Here is a 22,910-nt window from a genome sequence, read left to right on the forward strand (position 1 = left end):
ATTCAAAATTTTAATAAAAAGTTGAGCAATTTCTCAATTTCAATTGAGCAAAAGTTGAGCGATTGCTAATGAGAAAAAAGATATTTATTATGCCGCAGTCGAATGCTTCCGCTTCCCTCGGTCATGTGGGGTAACACGGCGCTGTTTTATCATATTAGATATGTTTGGTTTTATCATATTAGATACACTTGGTGCACACTGCAGTAAGCTAGATCGATATTAGGCATGGTAAAACATGGTACTTGCGGTAAATCAAGAAAACGAGATTTAAACAATACGAATAACTGTGTTGAGCTATATAACAATGATTCGTTTTCTGTCGATGAATATATCCAAACAGTTGCTCACCTGTCTAATAAAACACATAATATATTCAAGTGTCTTTGGTGTTTTCATGGTTTCTACAAAATAAAACCAGGAATCAAGGGTAACGTGGATATGTCAATGATAGGCGACGCATGGACATGGTATCCTGGTTAAATTGCTTATTTCTCTGGATTTAAAAATTCTTGGCAACATTTGGGATAATGTAAGTACACAAGTCACAAAACAAAAAAAAAATGGGATTTTTTTTTTATTTTAAATGCAAAAATCTTACATATTGTGCCTTTAAATCTAGGTCTTTTCCTCACAAAAAAAAAACTATCGCATATTATAGCACATCAGTCATATGGAGCACTAATATTTTCAGCTTGATAGACTTTGGTCACCATTTAATTTATTGTTTGTAAAAGACTTAAAATATCTCCTTTTGTGCTTCATGGAAGAAAGTCAGTTTTGGAACAACATGAGCGTGAGTAAATTATATTTCGATGGGAGCTAGTAACATACCTTTATGTATATTAATTCAGGCACAATCATAACTAACCTAAGTCCTTACATATAGCAGCACAGTAGATATTCTCTATCCTGTAGAGAGTCATAATGGCCTCAGGTTGCTGGCATTGTGAGAGATGACACAGACCTTTGATTATTCCAAGGGCATCAGTTCATGACAGGGTTCATGTGGGAATGTTCACTGGCAGCATCTTTGTGTGTTAGAGGCTTGGTGTGTGTGAATGCAAGAGACAAAGCGATAACATCAGCAGTGGAAGAATAAAGAATCTTTATGGCCTTATCCGTGATTCTCTGTCCTATCGCACACGCCTCTCCCCCCTCTGTCACTCCTGACCTTCAGCTACTGGAAGTGACCCTCACTAATTTATAACACACCCGGAGAGGAGATACTGTATGCTGACAACCATGGGTAACACTTTATTTTAGGGTTTAAATCTTGCTATTACCTAGCTGCTTATTAGCATGCATATTACTAGAATATTGGCTGTTTATTAGTACTTATAAAGCCCACATTAATGCCTTATTCTGCATGACATTATTCTACACAATACCTAAACTTAAACGCTACAAAAACTACCTTACTATCATAAGCAGTAAATTAGGAGTTTATTGAGGCAAAAGTCAGTTAATAGTGAATATGTGTTCCCCATTATAAAGTGTTCCTCATTTTCATTTTTTATTTATTGCCTTTTGTGCCTTCAATGTAAAGGACTGTTGAAAACGAGCTTTTTGATTGTGGTTCTACTATTCCCAGTTCAGTTTTGGCCTAAAGTTGTTGTGCCGTTGTTTCCTATCCTTAAAAAAATCATTTTTTAAAAGAAAAAAAAATCAACAAGAACATAACACTCAAAAATAAATTACTTAAAATATAAATGATACATATTTTATAAACTAAAATGTAAATTTTCACAAATCACACTTAATATTTTGCAGGTGGGTTTTCTAATAAATAAAAGTAAAAATTTTATTTTTTTAAAATATATCTTTGATTATGTTGGATTTGATCTAACATAAACCAGCGTGGATGCAGCATGCAAAAGTTCTCTGTTTGAGCAATTCACATTCATCCATGATTCATTTATTTTGCAAGCAAAAGTGTTCCATTGCGGATTTAAATAATGTGGCTCCACATAAGAACAATGAAACAAGAATGAAAAATAATTCCTGTGCTGTGTACAAACACAATGGCAAGAAGATGACATCAAATGAAAGAAAAATGATGATTAGAAAAAATTTCAGCAGTAAATCACAGAAAGACAGAGAGAGGTAGTCTATTTAGGCATGCAATACTGCAGCAGGAAGCAGGTTGAGAAAGATATGGGATGTATAAATCAAACCTCTCTTGTGCCTTACCTTTCTCTCCATCTGCTGGAGTGAGGGAGTAGAAAGAAAAGGACATAGAGAAAGAGAGAGAGAGAGAGAACAGCAATTTAACGACGAACTTCCTATAATAATTACATTCAGTATTCAAAGGCTGAAGTGCACGCACACACACACACACACACACACACACACACACACACACACACACACACACACACACACACACACACACACACACACACACACACACACACACACACACACACACACACACACACACACACACACACACACACACACACACACACACACAGCAGTGTGAAGCAGTGGGGTGTTGCTGTAGTACAGGGACAGCTCTGTGTTATCAAACACTGTCGCAAGGTGAGAAAGAGCTCTTCACAACAAATCTCATCTAAAATCTAAACCCTGAAAATCTGATCTAATCTAAATCTAATCAGAGCGGAGCAATCTCCATCAGAGCTTAACTTCCACGCTCATGGAGGCCAGTGCCGTTGATGAACTTCTCACTAACTCGTACATGTATAAACCCGCAGGTAAGTATGCCGTGATTTCTAGGTCACTAAGAAGTTTTAATAATCCCAAAGAAAATTACACTTTTTCATCTTCTCACACAGGTACATGCAAATTTCTCATTCGTTTAGTAATGGGAAAAGTAATATAACCATGTGACATTATTGAAACTACATTTTTCTGAAGAAAACGGTTGCTTGCTTTTTGGTTGGGCGATTGTCAGGGCATTGCTTAGAGGTTGCAAATGTATTCTTGTTTTTTTTTTCATGTTGCTAGGTGGTTTTCAAGTCGGTTGCTTGCTTATCTGATATTAGGGTCTTTAAATGTGGTCTGGTTCCATCCTTCAATGTAAGTCTACAGGATTTTTCCCCCCACACGTGTTATGTACACGTGCTTGCTCTTTTAAAATACTCAAATCCAATGGCTTAAAAATGTTATAGCACACCACTCTTGAATCATATGTGCTACTTTCTTCTTTCTTTCTTACTTAGTTTAAGAGTTTTGGGCCAAACCCATTATGAGCCAACCGCATTAGTGATTCTTTCCTTAGCAAACACTGCTAATTTAACATTTTCATCCTCTTACCAGGGTTTTTATAATTGACTAAAACCATTTACAAAATGGTTACTTAAAAATATAATAAACGTTAACTGAAATAAAATCAAATATAAAAACAAACATAAGTCAACAATTTGTCGTTTTGATTTAAAATAACTAAAACTTTAAATAAACTAATAAAAAATTGTACATCATAAATGTTTTAATGAAAACTAAGAAAAATTAAATAAAAAAAAAATAATTTGTAGAGCGGCATATATCAACTGGGATTTGGGATTGGACAGTGGCCATAACATAACAGCATGAAGTCCAAATGTGTTGTGTTTTTTAAAACAAATTCAAAATAGCCATCTGGCTATTGGATAGCATAGCTAATGGCCTATGTATGAGGCCTAGGTGACGTAGTGAGTACACATAGTTCACATTGAGACCAACAACAATTATTAAGAAAATAAACCACATCCATTTTGATTTTACATTTCAGGTAGGTTTTAAGTGGCCCATGACATGCGTGTGGATGTGTGAAACATGGTTTAATTTAGCAAAACACAACTGCAGTTTAATCAAGTCCCACACCTACAGCAGTGAAGACGGACAGAAATGCTCTCCAAAAACACCCACAGCCCTCGACAGAAGCGGTCCAACCCTCTGGCAGAACAAATCTGACCTCTGCAATGTTCCCCTCCGGCACTCACACACAAACACAGACACATTCAAGTCTGTGAGCCAATCGAGGTCCTTGCGTGGGCGAGAAGCATTGTGGGTAATCAGTCAAGGAGACATTACGACTCCAAATTTTCAATGGAAAAAAAAAATGCAGCTACCACCATTGACCTTCAGCCTGAAACGCACACACACACTGACGGAGCAGCTGCATTCACAGACCAGTAGGCAAAAGCAGTGAAAGCGTATCCAATGAGCAATTAAAGGACAGGGGTGCACTGCCACCAACGTGCACAGGGATTTTCCCTCAAATTCAATGCATCACGGGGGCATATGGCAGCCCTCCGTCGCTCAGTCACACAGGCTGTCAGGATTATTTCCGTCACATCACACTCATTCAGTCTCCTGCAGGTCATATAATCACATTACACTGCTAACAAAGGGCCCTGAGTCACATGACCAATCGCTCGCTATTATCCCACTAATGAAGAACAGGGAGTGGGATGGGAGGCCGAGAAATGAAAGTGAAACTACAAACACTAAGAACAAGAAATGGGGAGGATGGGAGGGAGGACAATGAAAGTGATTTATCATACAAGAAGTCACATCTCATGTCTGGATGGAGAGGCAGACCCACAGTAAACTGCAATCCAACTGTTCTACAATAGATATTTTAAACAAACTGGTGACATCCAATCATAAGAACAGTGCCTTAAAGAGAAATTATACAGTAGCTTGTCTGTTTGATCGGACCACACAGGCCAGTCTTCGCTCCCCACGTGCATCAATGAGCCTTGGCTGCTCATGACCCTGTAGCTGGTTCACCACTGTTCTTACCTTGGAGCACTTTTGATAGATACTGACCACTGCAGACCGGGAACACCACACAAGAGCTGCAGTTTTGGAGATGCTCTGACCCAGTCGTCTAGCCATCACAATTTGGCCCTTGTCAAACTCGCTCAAATCCTTACACTTGCCCATTTTTCCTGCTTCGAACACATCAACTTTGAGGACAAAATGTTCACTTGCTGCCTAATATATCCCACCCACTTTTAAGAATAGAAGCGCCAAGTTTTAAGGGCTCATCTGACTTGTGTCAGTAGTTCAGAACAAGTTTGCTTAGTTTTGATCAAATGTATTATTTTCCACAGTGAAGGAAGTTCTGAAAGATTTCAGAGTAGTCATTTTAATTTCAAAAGGTCAAGGAAAATTGGATTTCTCATTTTATGACCCATTAAAACACTGCCATCCCGAAGACAATATTTGCATGTGTTGTTGCCCACTCACACCCATTATATATATATATATATTTATAAAAACCTCAAATGAATATTCTGGGTTATTTTCTATCTAATGTCTTTGCACAGCGCCAGCCATATGTGTGTCAACAAAAATGAAATAACTCTAAATGCATTTCCAATTCGTTTATGCACATAAAAAAAGTATGAGCCAGACACCCAGCGTGCCTCAGATAGACATTAAGTTGACTATAATCTAAACTATCCCTTTAAAACAAAACCAAACACTATCAACAAAGGAATCTTTTGTGAGATGAGCAATAAAAACAGATGCCCAGTGACATTTATCATGCCGTATCCGCTAAGCGAGAATTCAGTGTGGCTCAAAGCAACAGATGGGCCGCATTTCCTCCAGCTCTCCAACTCCCAAAAAAAAAAAAAAAAAAAACTTAGATAGATAAATGCGTCAAAAACTTTGTATTAATTGCGAGCTCGCCTCTTCCCACACAATCTCTGCTCTCGCACGGCAGGATGACTTCGGCGTCAGCGCAGCAGACCCCATGGTCAAATTAAACGGGTCGTTTAGAAGGAAAAGTGTCTTGCTGAATATCAATTAGCTGCAGCTGAATAATTAAGAAGAGCAATGTTTTTAATTAGCCAAGTGCTGCAGAGTTTGAGCTCACGCAGAACATACTGACATAACAGGTAAAAGCATGTGCTGCGTCAGGGAGATATTTTAAAACATTCCTCGTTTTTCATTTTTTCATCCTTCTACCTCAATTCCAGCTCCTCATTTCACCTGCTTTGTCATCTGCTCTCATACGCAAAGTACAATGACGCTTAGGCAGCTCAAGTTGGGTCTGAAAGGTTTGTGCATTGCCGCGTCTTAATGAAGCATAAAAAAAACGCTCGCAAGCATTGCCCGCAGAGACCCACACATATGACAACAAATCAAAGCTCTTTGTTAAAGACGTTGCCGCTTTCACCATGACCTTCGACGGCCAAACCGAACAAGGTCAGAGTTACTCAAGCCCCGGCATCCATCACCAGGAACTCAGTTGCCAGAACAAACTCGCAGTGTGCCAGGAGTTCACCCGTCCAGCAGGCACAGGTCTAAGGCCAAATGTCGGGTCACAGCCAGCCTGTTCAGATCTAATTGGCACAGAGAAGAATGAGAATAAAAGTGATAATGAGAGAGTGTAAATGTGTATGTTGAAGGAAAAAGATGTGTATGAGATTGTATGAGAAGGTGAGTGTGGATGGAAAACCGAGAGCTTAAGTTTGAGAAAGGCTTCTAAAAAATATGATTAATATCCCGTCAAACCGTTTCAATGCTGATAAAACCTCAACGTACCTTTAACAAGGTCGATTTTTGCATGACAACATGCAAATAAGGTAGTCCTTGAAGATTTCACATGGTGTTAAACGAGCTATCTTTCTCACACGGGACAATCCATCTCCCCCATGAGATTGCATCCTGCAAAAAGGTGTCTGGAAAATCAGTGTATTACCCAGCAGTCTGTGCTGCTATGACAGAAAGGGTCAGTGGGTAATTGAGAGGGATGCTGAACAGAGGTCAGAGGCCATTCTTGCGTAGGCAGAAGGAGTTGACGGCCCCCTGTGTAGGACTGGACATGTCCTCTACTGAGACAAGGGGAAAAAAATGAACTGTCCTGCCAGTGTCCGGGCCTCATTTTCTGTGAGCAAAGATCAAATTAGCAGTGAACTAGAAGGCCTGTCTTTTACTATTAAAGGGACCAGATACAAAGATTTCCCAATCACACTTGGTGCCCTGCATCCAGACCCCCCACTGTAGGAATGACCTGGTACTCTGACACTACGATCGATCCAGTGCCCTAAAACACACAAGCATGCACACGCTCCTCTATCCACCTGTCAAGAAGCATCTCCATCCGATCCATATGAACTGACAAAGTCACCAGATATGCTCATATATCAAAATTAGTGTATGGTCGAGGAATATTGTCATTGAAATGTTGTGTATTCTAATCTGACCAACTGCCCATTTATTTCTGTTTAACACATATATTTAACCAAATATAACCAAACAAGCCACTTTGAGTAGGTTACATATTTCATAAAATAAAATAAATAAATACATTAATTAATTAATGAGGCCCAAATTAGGTTTGTCCCCCTCCTCACGTGACAAATCTATTTTCATATGTACAAATAAACAGAATTTGTATTTATTTATTTGGTAATATGACTTCAGCATGAACAGCCAGCGCACAATTCATTTTTACATTAATTACATGAATCTAATGTGACATTTTGCTTATGCGATGGTGAGGTTTTGATATATATTTGTAAAAAAATATATATTTTTAATAAAATGTAAAAATGTAATACATTAACAAATAAAAAAAAAGTATTTATGATTTCAATAATTAACTATATTGATAAATTATATGACATATACCACCTTTAAAAAAATGTGTTATACTTTTAATAAAAATAAATGTATTAATTTTACAGATGTAGTCAATTACTTGAATTAAGTGAATTTTAATAAAGTAGTTAAGACCATTGTCTGAGCCACAATTAAAATGTTATGTGAACAGACTCACAAAAATGTTGAAAGCAAGCACAACATTTGGCACTTTCCCTGGAGGTGTGAATGTATCCTAATTTCCCCATATGCCAAATGGCTGTACGTGTCATATTGAGGTTTAGAGCCCATGTCACGGTCTGTGCCAGGCCAGCTGTCAGTCTACGGGTCAAGCTTGGACCAACCTGATCACACAGTTTGATTAATTGACTGATCAGCAGCCCGAGGTATAAACTGATGGCTAAAGCACTTTTCAGCTTGTGTTATCTCTGCTGAGGCCATATGGGTAAAACCATGGGGAAATCAAATCATCAGTCACGTTCATGGAGAGCGGTCTCTAAGGAGGGCTAAGCCATCTATTACCACCAAGAGAGAACAGCCGAATAAAGAGGAGAGAGACACCCCTGCAGACAGAGAGAAGCAGAGGTAGACAATAGAGCGGAGATCCAGGACAAAACAAAAGAGCATTCCACTCTCTAATATCCAACTAGAGGACACACGGAGGGACCTGAAAGGCTGAACAATTGCCTTTGGAATAAAGTTCTCCCTCAAGGGAATGAGGGAACAAATAAGAGCGCGAGAGAGAAAGGGAAAGGGAAAGAGACAAAGGCAGAGAGAGAGGGTCAAGGTAAAAATTGAGATACATAATTGAGAGAAAGAGAAGTGTGGTTGCCCTTCAGACATGCAGTTGACTTTGGATTTCCTGCTGATGGTGACCGCATGACTTCTGTGTGTATGACCTCAGTCAGGCAGTACTGTAACGAGATGGAGCTGTTTACATATTCATGTCCGCTGGGGCCTTCTGGGTAAAGGAGGGCTGCCCTTGGTATCTCCCAGTCAAATTTATTTCCATGGCAGTTCAAGGTGAGCATTGTTTGACCATTTCTACCTACAGTAACTGACCTTTTTTCCTTTATCACTTGCGATGATCAAAGAGACATCAGTAGACTATTTCAGTGTGGCGAAATGTTTCTTCTTAAATAATACACCACCTCTATAGTGTTTTATTAATGGTGCTTGTTCAAGGGATAGTTCACCCAAAAACGAAAATTACCCCATGATTTACCTCAAGCCATCCTAGGTGTAAATGACATTCTTCTTTCAGACAAATGCAATCAGAGTTATATTTAAAAATGTTCTGGCGCTTCCAAGCTTTGGCAGTGAATGGCAGCCCAAAATTTGAAGACCAAAAATTGCATCCATCCATTATAAAATTAATCCATACGGCTCCGGGGGGGGGGGGGGGGGGGGGGGGGGTTAATAAAGGCCTTCTGAAGCGAATCAATTGGTCTTTGTAAGAAAAAAATATCCATATTTAACATGTTATAAAGTAAAATATCTAGCATCTGGCTGACCGGCTTCCGTATACAACTTACCGAAAATTTGCAACTGGCAACGTAGCGCAAGCGTTTTGAACTGCAAGAGGCATTACACTTTCTTTGTAAGTAGAATACGGAAGGCAGTCCGCCGGAAGCTAGACATTTTACTTTATAATGCGTTATGTTGATTCACTTCAAAAGGCCTTTATTAACCCCCAGAGCCGTGTGGAGTACTTTTATAATGGATGGCTACACTTTTTTGGTCTTCAAATTTTGGGCTGCCATTATTATACTTGGAATAGCCAGGACATTTTTTTATATGACTCAGATTGTATTTGTCTGAAAGAAGAATATCATATTCACCTAGGATGGCTTGAGGGTGAGTAAATTATGGGCTAATTTTCATTTTTGGGTGAACTATCCCTTTAAAACTGGTGTAATTTCGGACAAAATCAAGACAAAACAAAAGTTTTGTTTCTGGGGTTCTGCTTACCAAAGCACACTTTCCAGAAAAGTTCAACTGGTAAACACCTTCAAACTGGTTTGTGGCGAGGTGTGCTCTGTAGCTCTGCTTTATTGACGTCAACATTTTCTCCGGTTCATGTCTTCTGTTCAGTCCGTCAAGGTCAGATGCGAGTAAAAACATAAACATACTGGAGAGCTGCTTTATGGTAGACATTGAAGTTCTAATAGAAAGTGACTGTTTTTTATGTGTAATATTGTAAACCTGCTGGTTTAAAGCAATATATTTTATAAAGTGGTATATAAATAAACATGACGTGACTTGACTGCAGTGCAGAATTGCAGAACTTGTGCAAACATATCCACATCGCTAGGTTCAAGTGCTTTCTTAACTGCTGTTTTCTCACCACTGTCATTTTTGTAGTGTGTTTATTTTGTTATGGAGAGAAAAGCGAGCAGCACATATTCATCTAAATGCCGCTTTTAGCAGCTTCAGGGTGCTCGCTAACACTATACCGCTGGTACACACTTTGGTTTAGCATTATTTTTTGAGATCAAACAATATATGACAATATAATGGAGACCCCTGTCATAGAAGTTTGGAGTTGGAAACCCTAACACCTAGAAATGCCTTGGAAACCACCCAAAACAACTTAGCAACTGCACAGCAACACACTAAAGCACTTAGAACTTGTGCAAACACATAATTTCAGAATGTATTCCATGCTATTCTGAGAGATACAGTTTCCCACACATACACACTCAAAGTGGGGAGTTAGAATTTAGATTGTGCTAAAAGATTCTACTGCAGATCTGTGACCGGTGGCAGGACAGTAACTCCCACGTGGCCGCTCTCTCAGTGCTCACATTTGGGCATCTTCCCAATTAAAGGCAGATAAACAGCAGGGCTGTGCTCTCACCACACTCTGAGCAATTATCAGTGTGCCTCAATTCACTGTAGAAAGTGTTGTCTTCATTTGCAAAAAAACATGTTATTTACTATTTTGCTAATGCAGATAAGGAAAAAAAATGAAACAGAGGCAGCTGGTAGCAGCAAGTACACAAAGAATGAATCAAGGGTGAATAAAGCCAATGTCAATATGGGCATTAGTGGAAATCTAATTATGGCATTTGTCCATCTGGAGAAACCTCATGAACTGATCCATTCACATCCGAGTACAGCCCTTTTCACCCAAAGATGCGTGTTCAATCATGTTTACTATGTAAATTTAGCTAGGGATAATGTACAGTTGGCCGGTCGTTACCACAAAATGAACCCAGATGGGGGAGCAGCGGTCTTAAATCACCCTTAAAGAGTTTATTTTGCTATAATGACCGTCTGAGTGTACGTTATACTGCTTATTAAATGTCTACTTACCAAATAAATTAATAAATGAACAGACTTGAAATATTGATTTGAGTTTAACCATTTTATGCGAGAAAAAGAGACTGCAGAGCAGACAAACAAGAGAAAAAAACCCTAGTAAAAACGATAAATTGAATTTAACTATTTTTTGGCGAGAAAAAGAGACAGCAGAGCAGAAAAACAAGAGAAAAAAAAGTAAAAACGATAAATTGAATTGAACTATTTTATGCGAGAAAAAGAAACCATAGACCAGAAAAACAATAGAACCCAACCCCCCCAGTAAAAACAATACAAAAAAGTCATTATACAAAATATTTATAGCATAGGATTCTAAAACTGACCAATCAGAATCAAGTATTTCAGCAATACGTGCAATAAACTGACTACTACATATACTTTATTCTTAAAGGGTACATAACGTACACAGTTATAGAGTAGTATTGCATCCTTCATAACTCCGATGAGTCTTTATCATATTTATAGAAGACAAATACGCTGTACCGATTCTTTTCGAAAACAGCCAAACTCGTGGAGGCGTGCAGTCACGAGCTTGCACACACACACAAAATACATCATGGCATTATCCCTGGATAACTTTCGATTCACTATACATTTGTGTTGTTTACATTATATGAATTTGCATGCCAATTGCCAACAATGCAATTTCACCGCCTGTGGTTTCGACTCATGACAGGAAACAAACAAACACACTTGCAGAACTCCATTGCTGCTCCAGAAAAACAAACAGCATCCACTGTTTCCTTAACACTGGGTTATTTGAGAGGCTGAACAAGCTTATCTTTCCCTCACAACCAGAAACACACTTCTTTAGTGACATTGTTGATTTCGTGGTCTAAAAAAACGATGACAGCGCAGCCGACAGCTTCCGTAACCCGAACTAAGCTCCTTAATAGGCGTGCTCTTGCTCTCGCTCTGGTTGATGTGTGCACTTTCTGAAACTTGTTCGAATCCTGAAGGAGTGTATTTGGTACAGAAATTCTCTGTTATACGTCCAACTCGTTTTTTTTTTTATTTGGCCAAGTTAAGCATGAGAATCCAACTCTTTAAAAGGTCCCATGGCATGAAATTTTCATTTTACGAGGTTTTTCAACATTAATATGAGTTCCCCTAGCCTGAAAATTGTCCCCAAGTGGCTAGAAATTTTGATCGGTGTAAACCGAGCTCTGGCTGTCTTTCTATGCCTTTGAGAAAATGTCAGCCCAGACGAGCTGATCTTAAATTTTTCTGTTATGATGTCATAACAGGAACGGTTACCTCCCTTTCCTCCGCCCAGAGAATTTGGCACGCCCATGCGAGCGCCATATTTGTTTGTCCTCGAGAGACCATGGCTTGTGAACGAGTGAATGCTGGCAGTTTCTCAGTGTTTGGATGTACAAATGAAAACAGAAGTCTTTTTTCAGTTCCTTCTGATCTGTGATCAGTGATTTCTGATGTGTAGCTAATTATTCAAGTTCACACAGAATTGTATTATTCGTGCTGCGGCTTCTCTCTCTCTCTCCCGACAGAATGGTGTTTTCGATTTTGTGAGTCAGTGTTTTTGTACGTCCTCGTCACGTCTATCTGTTCTAAAATGTGCATACAGTTGTGACTTTCTGCTCAACATCGGCAGAGCCACATCTTTAGAGATAAACCTCACGCACGCCGAAGCTCGGGCTGCACTGGCCGGTCGGCCTTCAACATCACCGACCCCCAGTACTGCATCTGGTCCAGAGCGGAGGCGCCATGCGCGGCGCGAGATTAAGTAGAAGGGGGGTAAGTGTGAGGGTCTCCGGGTTAGGCTAGCCAGCTTTCCCCACAATAAACTGGATTACATTCGATTACTGCTGTTGTGTCTTTTTTTGCACTCAATGTGCGTCACTGACGCTTTTCATATGATAGGAAAATATCAAAAAATAATGCTATAATCAACACTTACTCGTAACTCGTACATCTCGACAGCTGTAATGGTACATTACATGTGTTAAAAAGTTGGTAGAATAAGGAGGAAGACTGGCTCAGCGTGAACCGGTCGAACCAGTTCACCAAATCGGACCGAATCGTTCTAAACGGTTCGAGTCTCGAGTCAGCGCTGATCCATCATTTACTAAAGTTACTAACTTTCTGACATGAGTGACAGTCCCTCCGACTAAAAATAAACTAATAACCTGAAGTATATTAGTAACTACAACAGTTCACTGAACTGAGATGTGCTGAGAGAACTGATGAGAAGTGACATCCGTCTCTCTGGCAGGCTTGTGCCTCGTAGACCTCGTTAAACCACGCGCCCTCCGCTCATTTCAAATGCAAAGATGTCAGCCAATCACAACAGTGGGTGTTTTTACTGAAGTTTCACAGCAGACACGCCCTTTAAACAGGGCATTCAGCCAGAGGGCAAACATCAGTATAGAAAAAATGCCTTTTATTTCTAAATTATGACATTTTATGATGTAAAAACCATACTAACAATATAAGTACACCTCAGAATACATTATAAAATAAAAAAATCCATGGCATGGGACCTTTAACAGTGTTCATAAGTCAGAATGCATGAAATAGAATTAGACCCCCCACCCCCTTTAATTTTTGTCAATGTTCCACTTTTTTTTCTTTAATTCAGTGTCCTTCACCTCAATATAAAGTCAAAATACACCTTTGTTCATTGTACTACTCACAATGCTTCCGGCAAACTTTAATTGCAAATCTACGCCTGTAATGAAGTGTGATAATCAAGGATTAGGGCTGTGGATAAGGAAAGCCCAGATCATAACAGCTATATCCCACTTATTTCAGTCTGTCTGGAGCTCTGCCACCTTCGCCGAGAAAGTGATTTTTTTTTTTTTTTCATTTTATATAACTGGGGAAAGTCAGTCTCAAGATTTAAAATGAGGTCTAAAAATAGCAGTGTTTTCAAATACCTTCTCTCTCTCTAGAGGCACGGCTACATGTAGAAACCCTCCTGTTGCCTTTTGGGCTGTAAATTGACTTCACAAGCTGCTCTGTCAGAAAGCAGCTTTCCTGACACCTGCTGCCATCCATCAATCCAACCCTGCCCGAAGCTCGTGGAAACGGGCAGCCGGCTGAGCCAATTAGCTGCCGGGGTGAGCGCCGGGCACCGGTGCCAACCGGAGACCCAGCCAATTAGGGCCAGTTTCAGAACACTGGCACTGCAGGTGGGCAGCAAAGGCTACAGAACTCAGTGAACAAGGGGGAATCAGCAGGGAGCCCAAACCGAGAAGGAGACGAGAGGAAACACACAACGAAAACCACACACACAAAGCAGGATTGTACGTTACACACCTAATTTACCGAAACTGAAACTAGCCATCCACACACATATTTACATGCTGAACATATACGGCTAGTCCTAGATTACCATAAATCCAAAACATTTGCAAGTCTACCTCACTGCATTGGCACAACATAATTTGGCAGATTCACAAATAGCATCCATAGTTGGCAACTTGATCCTGGTTTGCATGTACATATAGGTGTTCCAATCACTTCCAAGGCCACAGGTGTATAAAATCAAGCACCTAGGCATGCAGACTGCTGCTACAAACATGTGTGAAGAATGGGTTGCTCTCAGGAGCTCATTGAATTCAAGTGTGGTACCGTGATTGCCACCTGTGCAATAAGTTCATTCGTGAAAAAATTTCCACACTACTAAATATTCAACGGTCAACTATTAGCGGTATTATAACAAAGTGGAAGCAATTGGCAACAACAGCAACTCAGCCACGAATTGGTAGGCCACGTAAAATCACAGAGCGGGGTCAGCGCATGCTGAGGCGCACAATGTGCAGAAGTCGCCAACTTTCTGCAGAGTCGATAGCTACAGACCTCCAAACTTCATGTGGCCTTCAGATTAGCTAAAGAACAGTGCATAGAGAGCTTAATGGAATGGGTTTCCATGGCCGAGCAGCTGCATCCAAGCCTTACATCACCAAGTGTATTGCAAAGCTTCAGATGCAGTGGTGTAAAGCGCCGCCGCCACTGGACTCTAGAGCACTGGAGACGTGTTCTCTGGAGTGAAGAATCACGCTAACTTTGTTTGGCAATCCGATGGACGAGTCTGAGTTTGGCGGTTACCAGGAGAATGGTACTTGCCTGACTGCATTGTGCCAAGTGTAAAGTTTGGTGGAGGGGATTGTAAGGTGTGGAGTTGTTTTTCAGGGGTTGGGCTTGGCCCCTTAGTACCAGTGAAAGGAACTCTTAATGCTTCAGCATACCAAGACATGTTGGACAATTTCATGCACCCAACTTTGTGGGAACAGTTTGGGGATGGCCCCTTCCTGTTCCAACATGACTGCACGAATGAGCAAGTTTGGTGTGGAGGAACTTGACTGGCCTGCACAGAGTCCTGACCTCGATGAATTAGAGTGGAGACTGTGAGCCAGGCCTTCTCGTCAAACATCAGTGCCTGACCTCACAAATGCGCTTCTAGAAAAATGGTCAACAATTCCCCATAAACACTTCTCAACCTTGTGGAAAGCCTTCCCAGATGAGTTAAAGTTGTTATAGATACAAAGGGTGGGCCAACTCTATATTAAACCCTATTGATTAAGAATGGGATGTCATTACAGTTCATGTGCATTTACATGCACATGAACTGTAATGACATCCCATTCTTAATCAATAGGGTTTAATATAGACAGGCAGGCGTCCCAAAACTTTTGGCAATATAGTGTATTTGGTATAAAATGTTGGGGGTAACGTGTTACAAGTTGCATGCTTTGCATGAAAAACTCAAAATAATCCTAGTAAACATATAAATAGCACCTCCAACCTTACCCAACAAGACCATAAGACATAACTTTTATTTACATCCTTTCTTCATAATTTTAATTGAAACAACTCATCCTGTACTCAAGCTAACATACCATTAATTCTTAATATATTTTCAAGAATCAGAGACCGTTTGTAGACATTTGTGAGACTATAGCTTGTCCAGAGCGGTCATCAATCTGCCCACCGGTATTTGACACCATGAGCAAAATTCCTACAGGTCCACTAAGTTCTTGGGTTTTGCAGCATTCTCTCAATTTTTAATCAAATCTACAGTAGGTATATGATATTGAGATCAACTCAGGACACCTACACCGCCAAATAGGCAACACAAGATTACGAACCAAGGTTATGTAAACTTTTGAAAAGGATTGTGTAAATTGAGGTATTATTTTGTCTTGTGGGATACATGTAAACATATGTTATCTATTAAAAATGTAGAAAATCTTGCGGAATTTTCACTTATCAGCACATAAGCATGAGAAACACCATCCTGCATGAATACTAACACATCTCCATTCATACTGCAGACACGCACAAAAAAGAAATCCTGTTTATCTCACTTAAGACTGAAAACATGAAGAAAACTAATTTCTCAGACCTCTTGAGCAAGGTAAAGAGGGAAGAAGAAAAAAAGATGTCCTCCCCAAATACCACCAACAAGTACATCCAATTCAAAAACCAGCAAGGCCTCTTTAATACCTGGGAAATTAAATTGTGTGGTATTATCAGTCAGGGCCAGTCAGCTGTATCTAAAATGTAACAGCATTTGAAGCACGCAGATTTGCAAGGGGGGGGGGCGCTTGCTATGGCTGGCACTATTTGAAGGCCACAGAAAAGAAGAGAGAGAGTGTGCGAGAGAGCGAGAGCGAGAGAGAGCGAGAGAGAGCGAGAGAGAGAGAGAGAGAGAGAGAGATAGAGAAAGAGAGAGAGAGAGAGAGAGGTTGGGGAAGGGGGACATTTGTGCTCTTGAAATACAAGCTAACTGAAGTGGCGTCTGCAGCCTAGCCAACCATCAAATAAAAACATCTGCAGACTCTAATAGGTAGAGCTGATTGTGGAAGCAGAAAACTCAATTTGAGATCAGAGGGTAAAAAAAAAAAGAAGTTCAATGATAGTTCAAACTCTCACTAGAAGTTAAAGTAATACTTTTTTTTATTAAAATTATTAAAATCATGTACATTCACATGAAATTAAGACTCCAGTCATATAAGTAGTAAAAAATGAAAATAATAATCAATAAAGGAATACATAATCATAACTAATTGTAGATGAAAACATCCACACCATTTAAAAAGTAAACCATTACGTTGCCAAATGAAAATATAATATAGTGCACACTTAATGACCACCACAATAAATAATTTTAACTGTTTTATGGTTTTGTTTTATTTTAAAGGAAGATAAATCCTTACTATGGTGCTAGTGTATGTTAAGTGTTAAATAAGTGATAATGAATATTTTGTCACAAAATGTTTGCATGAGCTCAGATCATTTCTAAACGCTTTCGGGTGACTGCAAAAACAACAATCCTTAAGATTTGCCGGGTGAGAAAATGTCAGGCACACATTTCAGGAGCTTTTGCAAGACTGTCTGATCTTTTGTCTCAACAAATCACGTCGCCAGCCATCGAATAAGTTGCATCGGTCACTGGGTTGGAGATTGATGACTCCGCGTTTGATTGAAATGTTCGCCCCAGGGTTTGCCAGTGTCTGAATGAAATGATATGCGTTGTGATTGATTGGCTGTCCTGAAAGATCGCTAGAGGGCCAGAATCACTGAAACCCAAACACTACCAGACTTGACGAGTTTATTAATGTCTAGAATCGCTGACAGCATGTATGGTTGAAGAGATACACGAGAACTTCTCACCGCAGTGCAGAAATCAAAATGTCATTGCAATACAACTAAAATGAGCAAGTTCAATATACTCAACAGGTCTATTGGGAAAATGACAGTCTAGTTTGAATTTATAGACAAAACGTCTGAGAAAATACAAGCGATAACAAATGTCATAACATCCATTCGTGTCCACCAAACAAGCTGACATACAAAAATCCAGACCTTGCAAGTGCTTTCAAAATCTAGCAAAACTCAGGGTCTTTGGCTGAAGAAAACAGAGCTTTGTTACTAAGCTGGTGGGCTTTGAGGAAAATGATTTATGGTTTCAGGTAGAGTCAGCGATCTGTCCAAGAAGAAAGACAGCCATCGGAACAGCGACCTCAGAGCTCTTGGCTTGGGCGAGGTAATTGGAGGGGCTAATTTGGGCGTGCGAAGACTGTTCCCGGAGAATGCAGCCGGCACCAGCACTCAGCGGTGCTATTGTACGTGACAAACAGTGTCTGAAGACCAGAGCACAGTGTGAATTCTGATGAGAGAGGGATCGATATCTCCTTGAATGAGGAGAGGAAAAATAAAATGCTCATAGAGCAGCACTGGTCAGCTTAATAGTTCACAACCTTTGAAATAAAAGCTGTGTTTCTCAGGCATTAGGCTCCAGTCAACTTCGAGAAGCAAAAGGTGGAAATGTGGTTTTCATTTGGTTGCCAAAATCGATTTGTAAAACCATATATTGAATTTTCACAATATAACAGCAATAACTCTGTTGATGACTCATAGAATTATGTAACACATGATGATTGCATGCAGCATTAAGTTTCCAATAGTCATTAAGACTTGTTTGGAAATTCCACCCTACAGTAACTTATGAATATGAAAGTGTAAAGACAAATGTTTAAAAGGCTCGTGTTGCAAAAACTGCAATATTTTTCATAAATGTATGTTAAACTGGCAGTTTAGGTGAATTGGTTCAAAACACTGACAATGATTTATTTGCATCTTCACTCAAAAACGGGTTAAATTAAAAATGGGTTTAATAATAAAATACTCAATATTCAGCAAGAATATATTAATTTGATCAAAAGTGACAGTAATGTATTATGTAAAAAAGAAGTTCATATTTCTAATAAATGTTGCTATTTTAAATTTTCTTTTCATCAATGAATCCTGAAAAGAATAAATAAATCACAGCTTCCACAAAAAAATATTAACAAGCACAACTGCTGTCAACACTGATAATAATAAGAAATGTTTCTTGAGCAGCAAATCAGCATATTAGAATGATTTCTGATGCATCATGTGACACTGAAGAAAAGTGTCCTCACAGGAAAAATTACATTTTAAAACATTAGTATAAAGTTCTTTTAAATAGTAATAATTTACTATTACAGTTTTTTACTGTATTTTGATCAAATAAACACCACCTTGGTGAACATAAGATAATTAATTTGGCCCCACTTTATATTAGGTGGCCTTAAGTACTATGTACTTACTGTGTTCAAATTGTATTGCAAAACACCTTTGCTGATATTGAGGTGGGATACAGGTAAAGTTAGAGACAGGTGCGGTGGTAAGGGTAAGTTTAAGGGTAGGGTTAGGTGTAAGAGAAGGGTCAGCAGTGTAATTACAAATATAAAAATTCATTACAGATGTGATTACATGCAGGTATTTTTAAAAATGTAAGTACAATGTAAAAACATGTATGTACACAATAAGTGCATTGTATCAAATTATTAATTAAAATGTTAGTACATAGTAGTTAAGGCCACCTAATATAAAGTGGGTCCCTTAATTTAAAAACATTTTAAGAAATCTTACCAATCCCAAAATTTTTAATGGTAGTGTATGTGCTAATGGTAGTGTAATACACATTTTATCTAATATAATCAAAAAGCATCTTTTGCCATTACAGTGAATAAAAAGATACATACTGAAAACCAACAAATGACTGAAAAATAAAGATTTCTTTCTACTATCAGGATCCCAAAGGTGAACCAACAAGACATTTAGGCCTCACAAGTGTTCTAAAAACAAAGTTGAGGAGATCCTGCTGTCCATATGACCCGACTCTTGTTCGAACCCAAGAGAATACGACTAATACCGTAAGAACCCACTGGCCCGTGTAAACGTCCCATGAGTGAGCATGTACACGGCCTGGCTAATGCATTTATAAAGCAAACTGCAGAAACCCTGAAGTGTGGAACTGCGGCTCTTACTCGCAGTAAGAAAAGCCTGATTGATGTTTAATGATTGAACGCTTTGCAGTCAGGCAGAAACGCAGTCAGAGGAAGGAGCTAGCCTGCTAGGACAAAGGACTTAACAAATCATCTTTGAAAGGTCCATCTATTCAAAGTGTGCTGAGAGCAGCAGAACCATGTACTACCCCAGCAAGGACTTTCAAACACTTATTGATGTTTTGGAGGCAATTTAATCTAAATTTGCAATTACTAGCAGGTTGAACATTACTTTGTGATAAAAGAATAATTTATTGATTAACTCACTATATCTTGCATGTGTGTTATGTTTATTAAAGGCATTGACACCTTGGTGATGTGTAAATCAATTTTTTAATTCAAGCTAAAATGACTGACCTACACACATGCTGTTAAGCGAAAAGACATCTAGCCATACTGCAAAGTCAAAAATTGTTAGATGGGGAAACAAGTGTGAAGGTCCCTAGAAACCGGGAGATTACATTGAGAGTGAGGCAGGTTAGTATCCAGCCTTTCACAAGGAAAAAATCATTTCAAGGAGAAAAAAAGAAATAAAAAAGAAAAGAGTTTTATGATAGCACTGTCAGAACAGATGATTACATGAGAAAAAGCAGCATGAATCTGGTGATAACCCTTCAAATTCTATTAAAAAAGCTACGCTCAAAAAAGAACTCAAAATTGAGAGGGATGAAATGTGTGTGATGTCCGTGAGTGAACATTTTCTGTTAAGAGAAAAAGACAAGAACCTGTCCAACTAATTTATCTCTGCGTGTGTGTGTTCATTTTGAACTGAATGGAAAAGTCATATCTCAAGGCAGGTCTAGTTTTTCCTCATTGATCCATATTATTTATTTACACCTACAATCCTATATTTCCTACAATTCCTGAATGCTTGCAGAATAGTGAATAGTGAAAAGAATCAGATCGATCAAATACTGACCTGAAATGTCTTGAGCATAAACATGTGCTACATTATAACAAAAGTAATTTTACATGTCCTGAGAAGTCTTGCATAGCCAGACCTCTGACTGAACGTCTACATAGAGGCTTTCGCACTGGAGGAACCTTTTCATAGTTCCTAGAACTAATGGCGTAAGAACCCAGGTTTTTTTTGCTATGTTTTTTTGCAGGAACTGGGAACAACTTCAGTTCTAGGAACGTTTTTTGGGGAAAATAAATTAGCTCCGACTTCAGAGTAGGGTCTAACCCAGGACAATAGGAACTATCAATGACGTAAGTGTATGCTGATTGGCCGAACGCATGCGAAACACCAGCACCCGCCATTTTTTAAAAAGCCACGTACACACACAGATTGTAGCCTATATATTTATGAAAATTCAATGCAACTTTGAGGGGACCAAGCAAAAAAAGATTATGTAGTATGACATTGGGCATCAACCACTATTATACTATATAACCAACTATTTTTTTAATATATATATATATATATACGATTGGTATCATCCCTCAGTCTCCTCTCCACCAATCAGCTGGTGTGTGGTGGGCGTACTGGCGCAATATGGCTGCCGTCGCATCATCCAGGTGGATGCTGCACATTGGTGGTGGTTGAGGAGATTCCCCCCTTCTATGTAAAGCGCTTTGAGTGCCTAGAAAAGCGCAATATAAATGTAACAAATTATTATTATTATTATTAATATACGGTCTACTTTCTTTGTATAACAGTTTAATCCAGTCAAGTTTGGCAGATGGGAAATTCCGGTGGCGCCATGATAAGATATTGTCTCGGTTGGCGGATGGTGTGGAACAGGCATGGAAGAAGTGTAAACAACTTTCCGACGGACACCATTTTATCCATTTTGTCAGGATAGGAGAGAGCACTGCAGTTGGACAGAGGCGCAGAGGGGTCCTGGCCTCAGCAAATGACTGGGAGATGTGGGTAGACCTGAAGAAGCGGCTAAAATTCCCAGAGGAGACAGCACACACTAGCCTCAGACCAGATATGGTCCTCTGGTCCAGAGGTACAAAACAGGTGGTGCTCATAGAGTTAAAAGTTCCCTGGGAAGAGAGGAATCTACCAGTATAGGTCGGCTGCAGGAGTTTTGTTGGGCAGTCGCTCTGGAGAATCCTTGGACTATTGAGGATTGAAGGAATGGCCAGGAAACGGCTGGGGGGCAATGTCACCGAACAGGCAGAAACGGCATCTAATTGGATTTGGATACAGCGGGATGTGCAGTGGCAGAGCCAACCTGTTGAAGGACTAGCTACGGCATAGAGTTGGGTGGTGGGCAGCAGGGGTAAATCCGGGATGCTGGATCTGCTGTTGAGCCCTCCGGAGGTGTCGTGGGCTTAAATCGACGAAACACCAAGGAAGGGGGGTGCCCATCTGACGACCTGCTGTAGCTACCAAACTCTTATGCAGCTGAGAGACGTAGCCAAGCCTTGACGTGGCCCAGGGAGAAGGGTGGTGCTTGAAAGGAGGAGAGAAGGAGAAAGGAGAGAGCGATGCCACTGGCTCTAAGATGGTGCAGGGCAGAGTACCTGTAAAGGTGGGCCAGTTGCGATGATGATCACATCGTATTTCGCATTATAACGTATTAGACAGGGCTGTTAAACATATCATAAAAAGACTAGAATGTGAGAGCTGTGTGATCAGTCTCTGGCGTTCCTAGCACCGTCAAAATAAATGTCCGTCTTGCCGTCAAAATAAAAGTCACAACAACCAGCGCGGCTTCCGTTACTTCAGAGTTCCTACAGGTGGTGTGAATGCAACCAGGAAAATGGTCCTAGGGGAAGCTTTAGTTGTTGGGGAACCACCCTGATGGCTATCAAGATGGCTATGGATGAAAAGGGGTGCAAAATACCACTTGGACAGAGGCCGTGGCTTGATCAACCTCGGTCAGGTTGCCTGGAACAGGGTGTCTGTTGAAAGACCCGAAACACCCAATGACGACAGGAAACAACACTGATGAAGTGTCCAAGTTTGAGCAACAGAGGCTGTATGAAGAACCAATATAAAATGGGAAAAAAAATTATTTAAAAAAATTAGGTATGAAAATTCTAGCTGATATACCTTAAGCGTTTGATGGAAATGTCACGCTTCTTACCATATTTGGAACATCAGCTCCCATAGCAAAGCAATATTGACAGATGATAATGTCGTTCCTACCTTCTCAATTCGAGCCCGAATCTGATCCGGATGATGCAGATGACCAGTTTGCATTTGTTATCGTAGAAATGACAAAC

At 39.7% G+C, this 22,910-nt stretch overlaps 1 protein-coding gene across 4 annotated transcripts in view; it reads right to left on the reverse strand.

The window, feature by feature from the left end:
• The window catches only part of chchd3a (coiled-coil-helix-coiled-coil-helix domain containing 3a), an 88,190-nt gene that overhangs the window by 28,973 nt on the left and 36,307 nt on the right, over window positions 1-22,910 (reverse strand). For 2 of the 4 annotated variants that reach the window (XM_079817589.1, XM_079817587.1), the window contains one exon: window positions 2,191-2,205. The exons of the other annotated variants lie outside the window; for them this stretch is intronic. In XM_079817589.1, coding sequence (XP_079673715.1) covers window positions 2,191-2,205 — 15 coding nt within the window. The remainder of the gene's footprint in view (window positions 1-2,190; window positions 2,206-22,910) is intronic. 4 annotated transcript variants of the gene reach the window in all.

Source organism: Gobio gobio (genome assembly GCF_949357685.1).
Source record: "Gobio gobio genome assembly, chromosome: 5".
Classification (NCBI taxonomy): Eukaryota; Metazoa; Chordata; class Actinopteri; order Cypriniformes; family Gobionidae; genus Gobio; species Gobio gobio.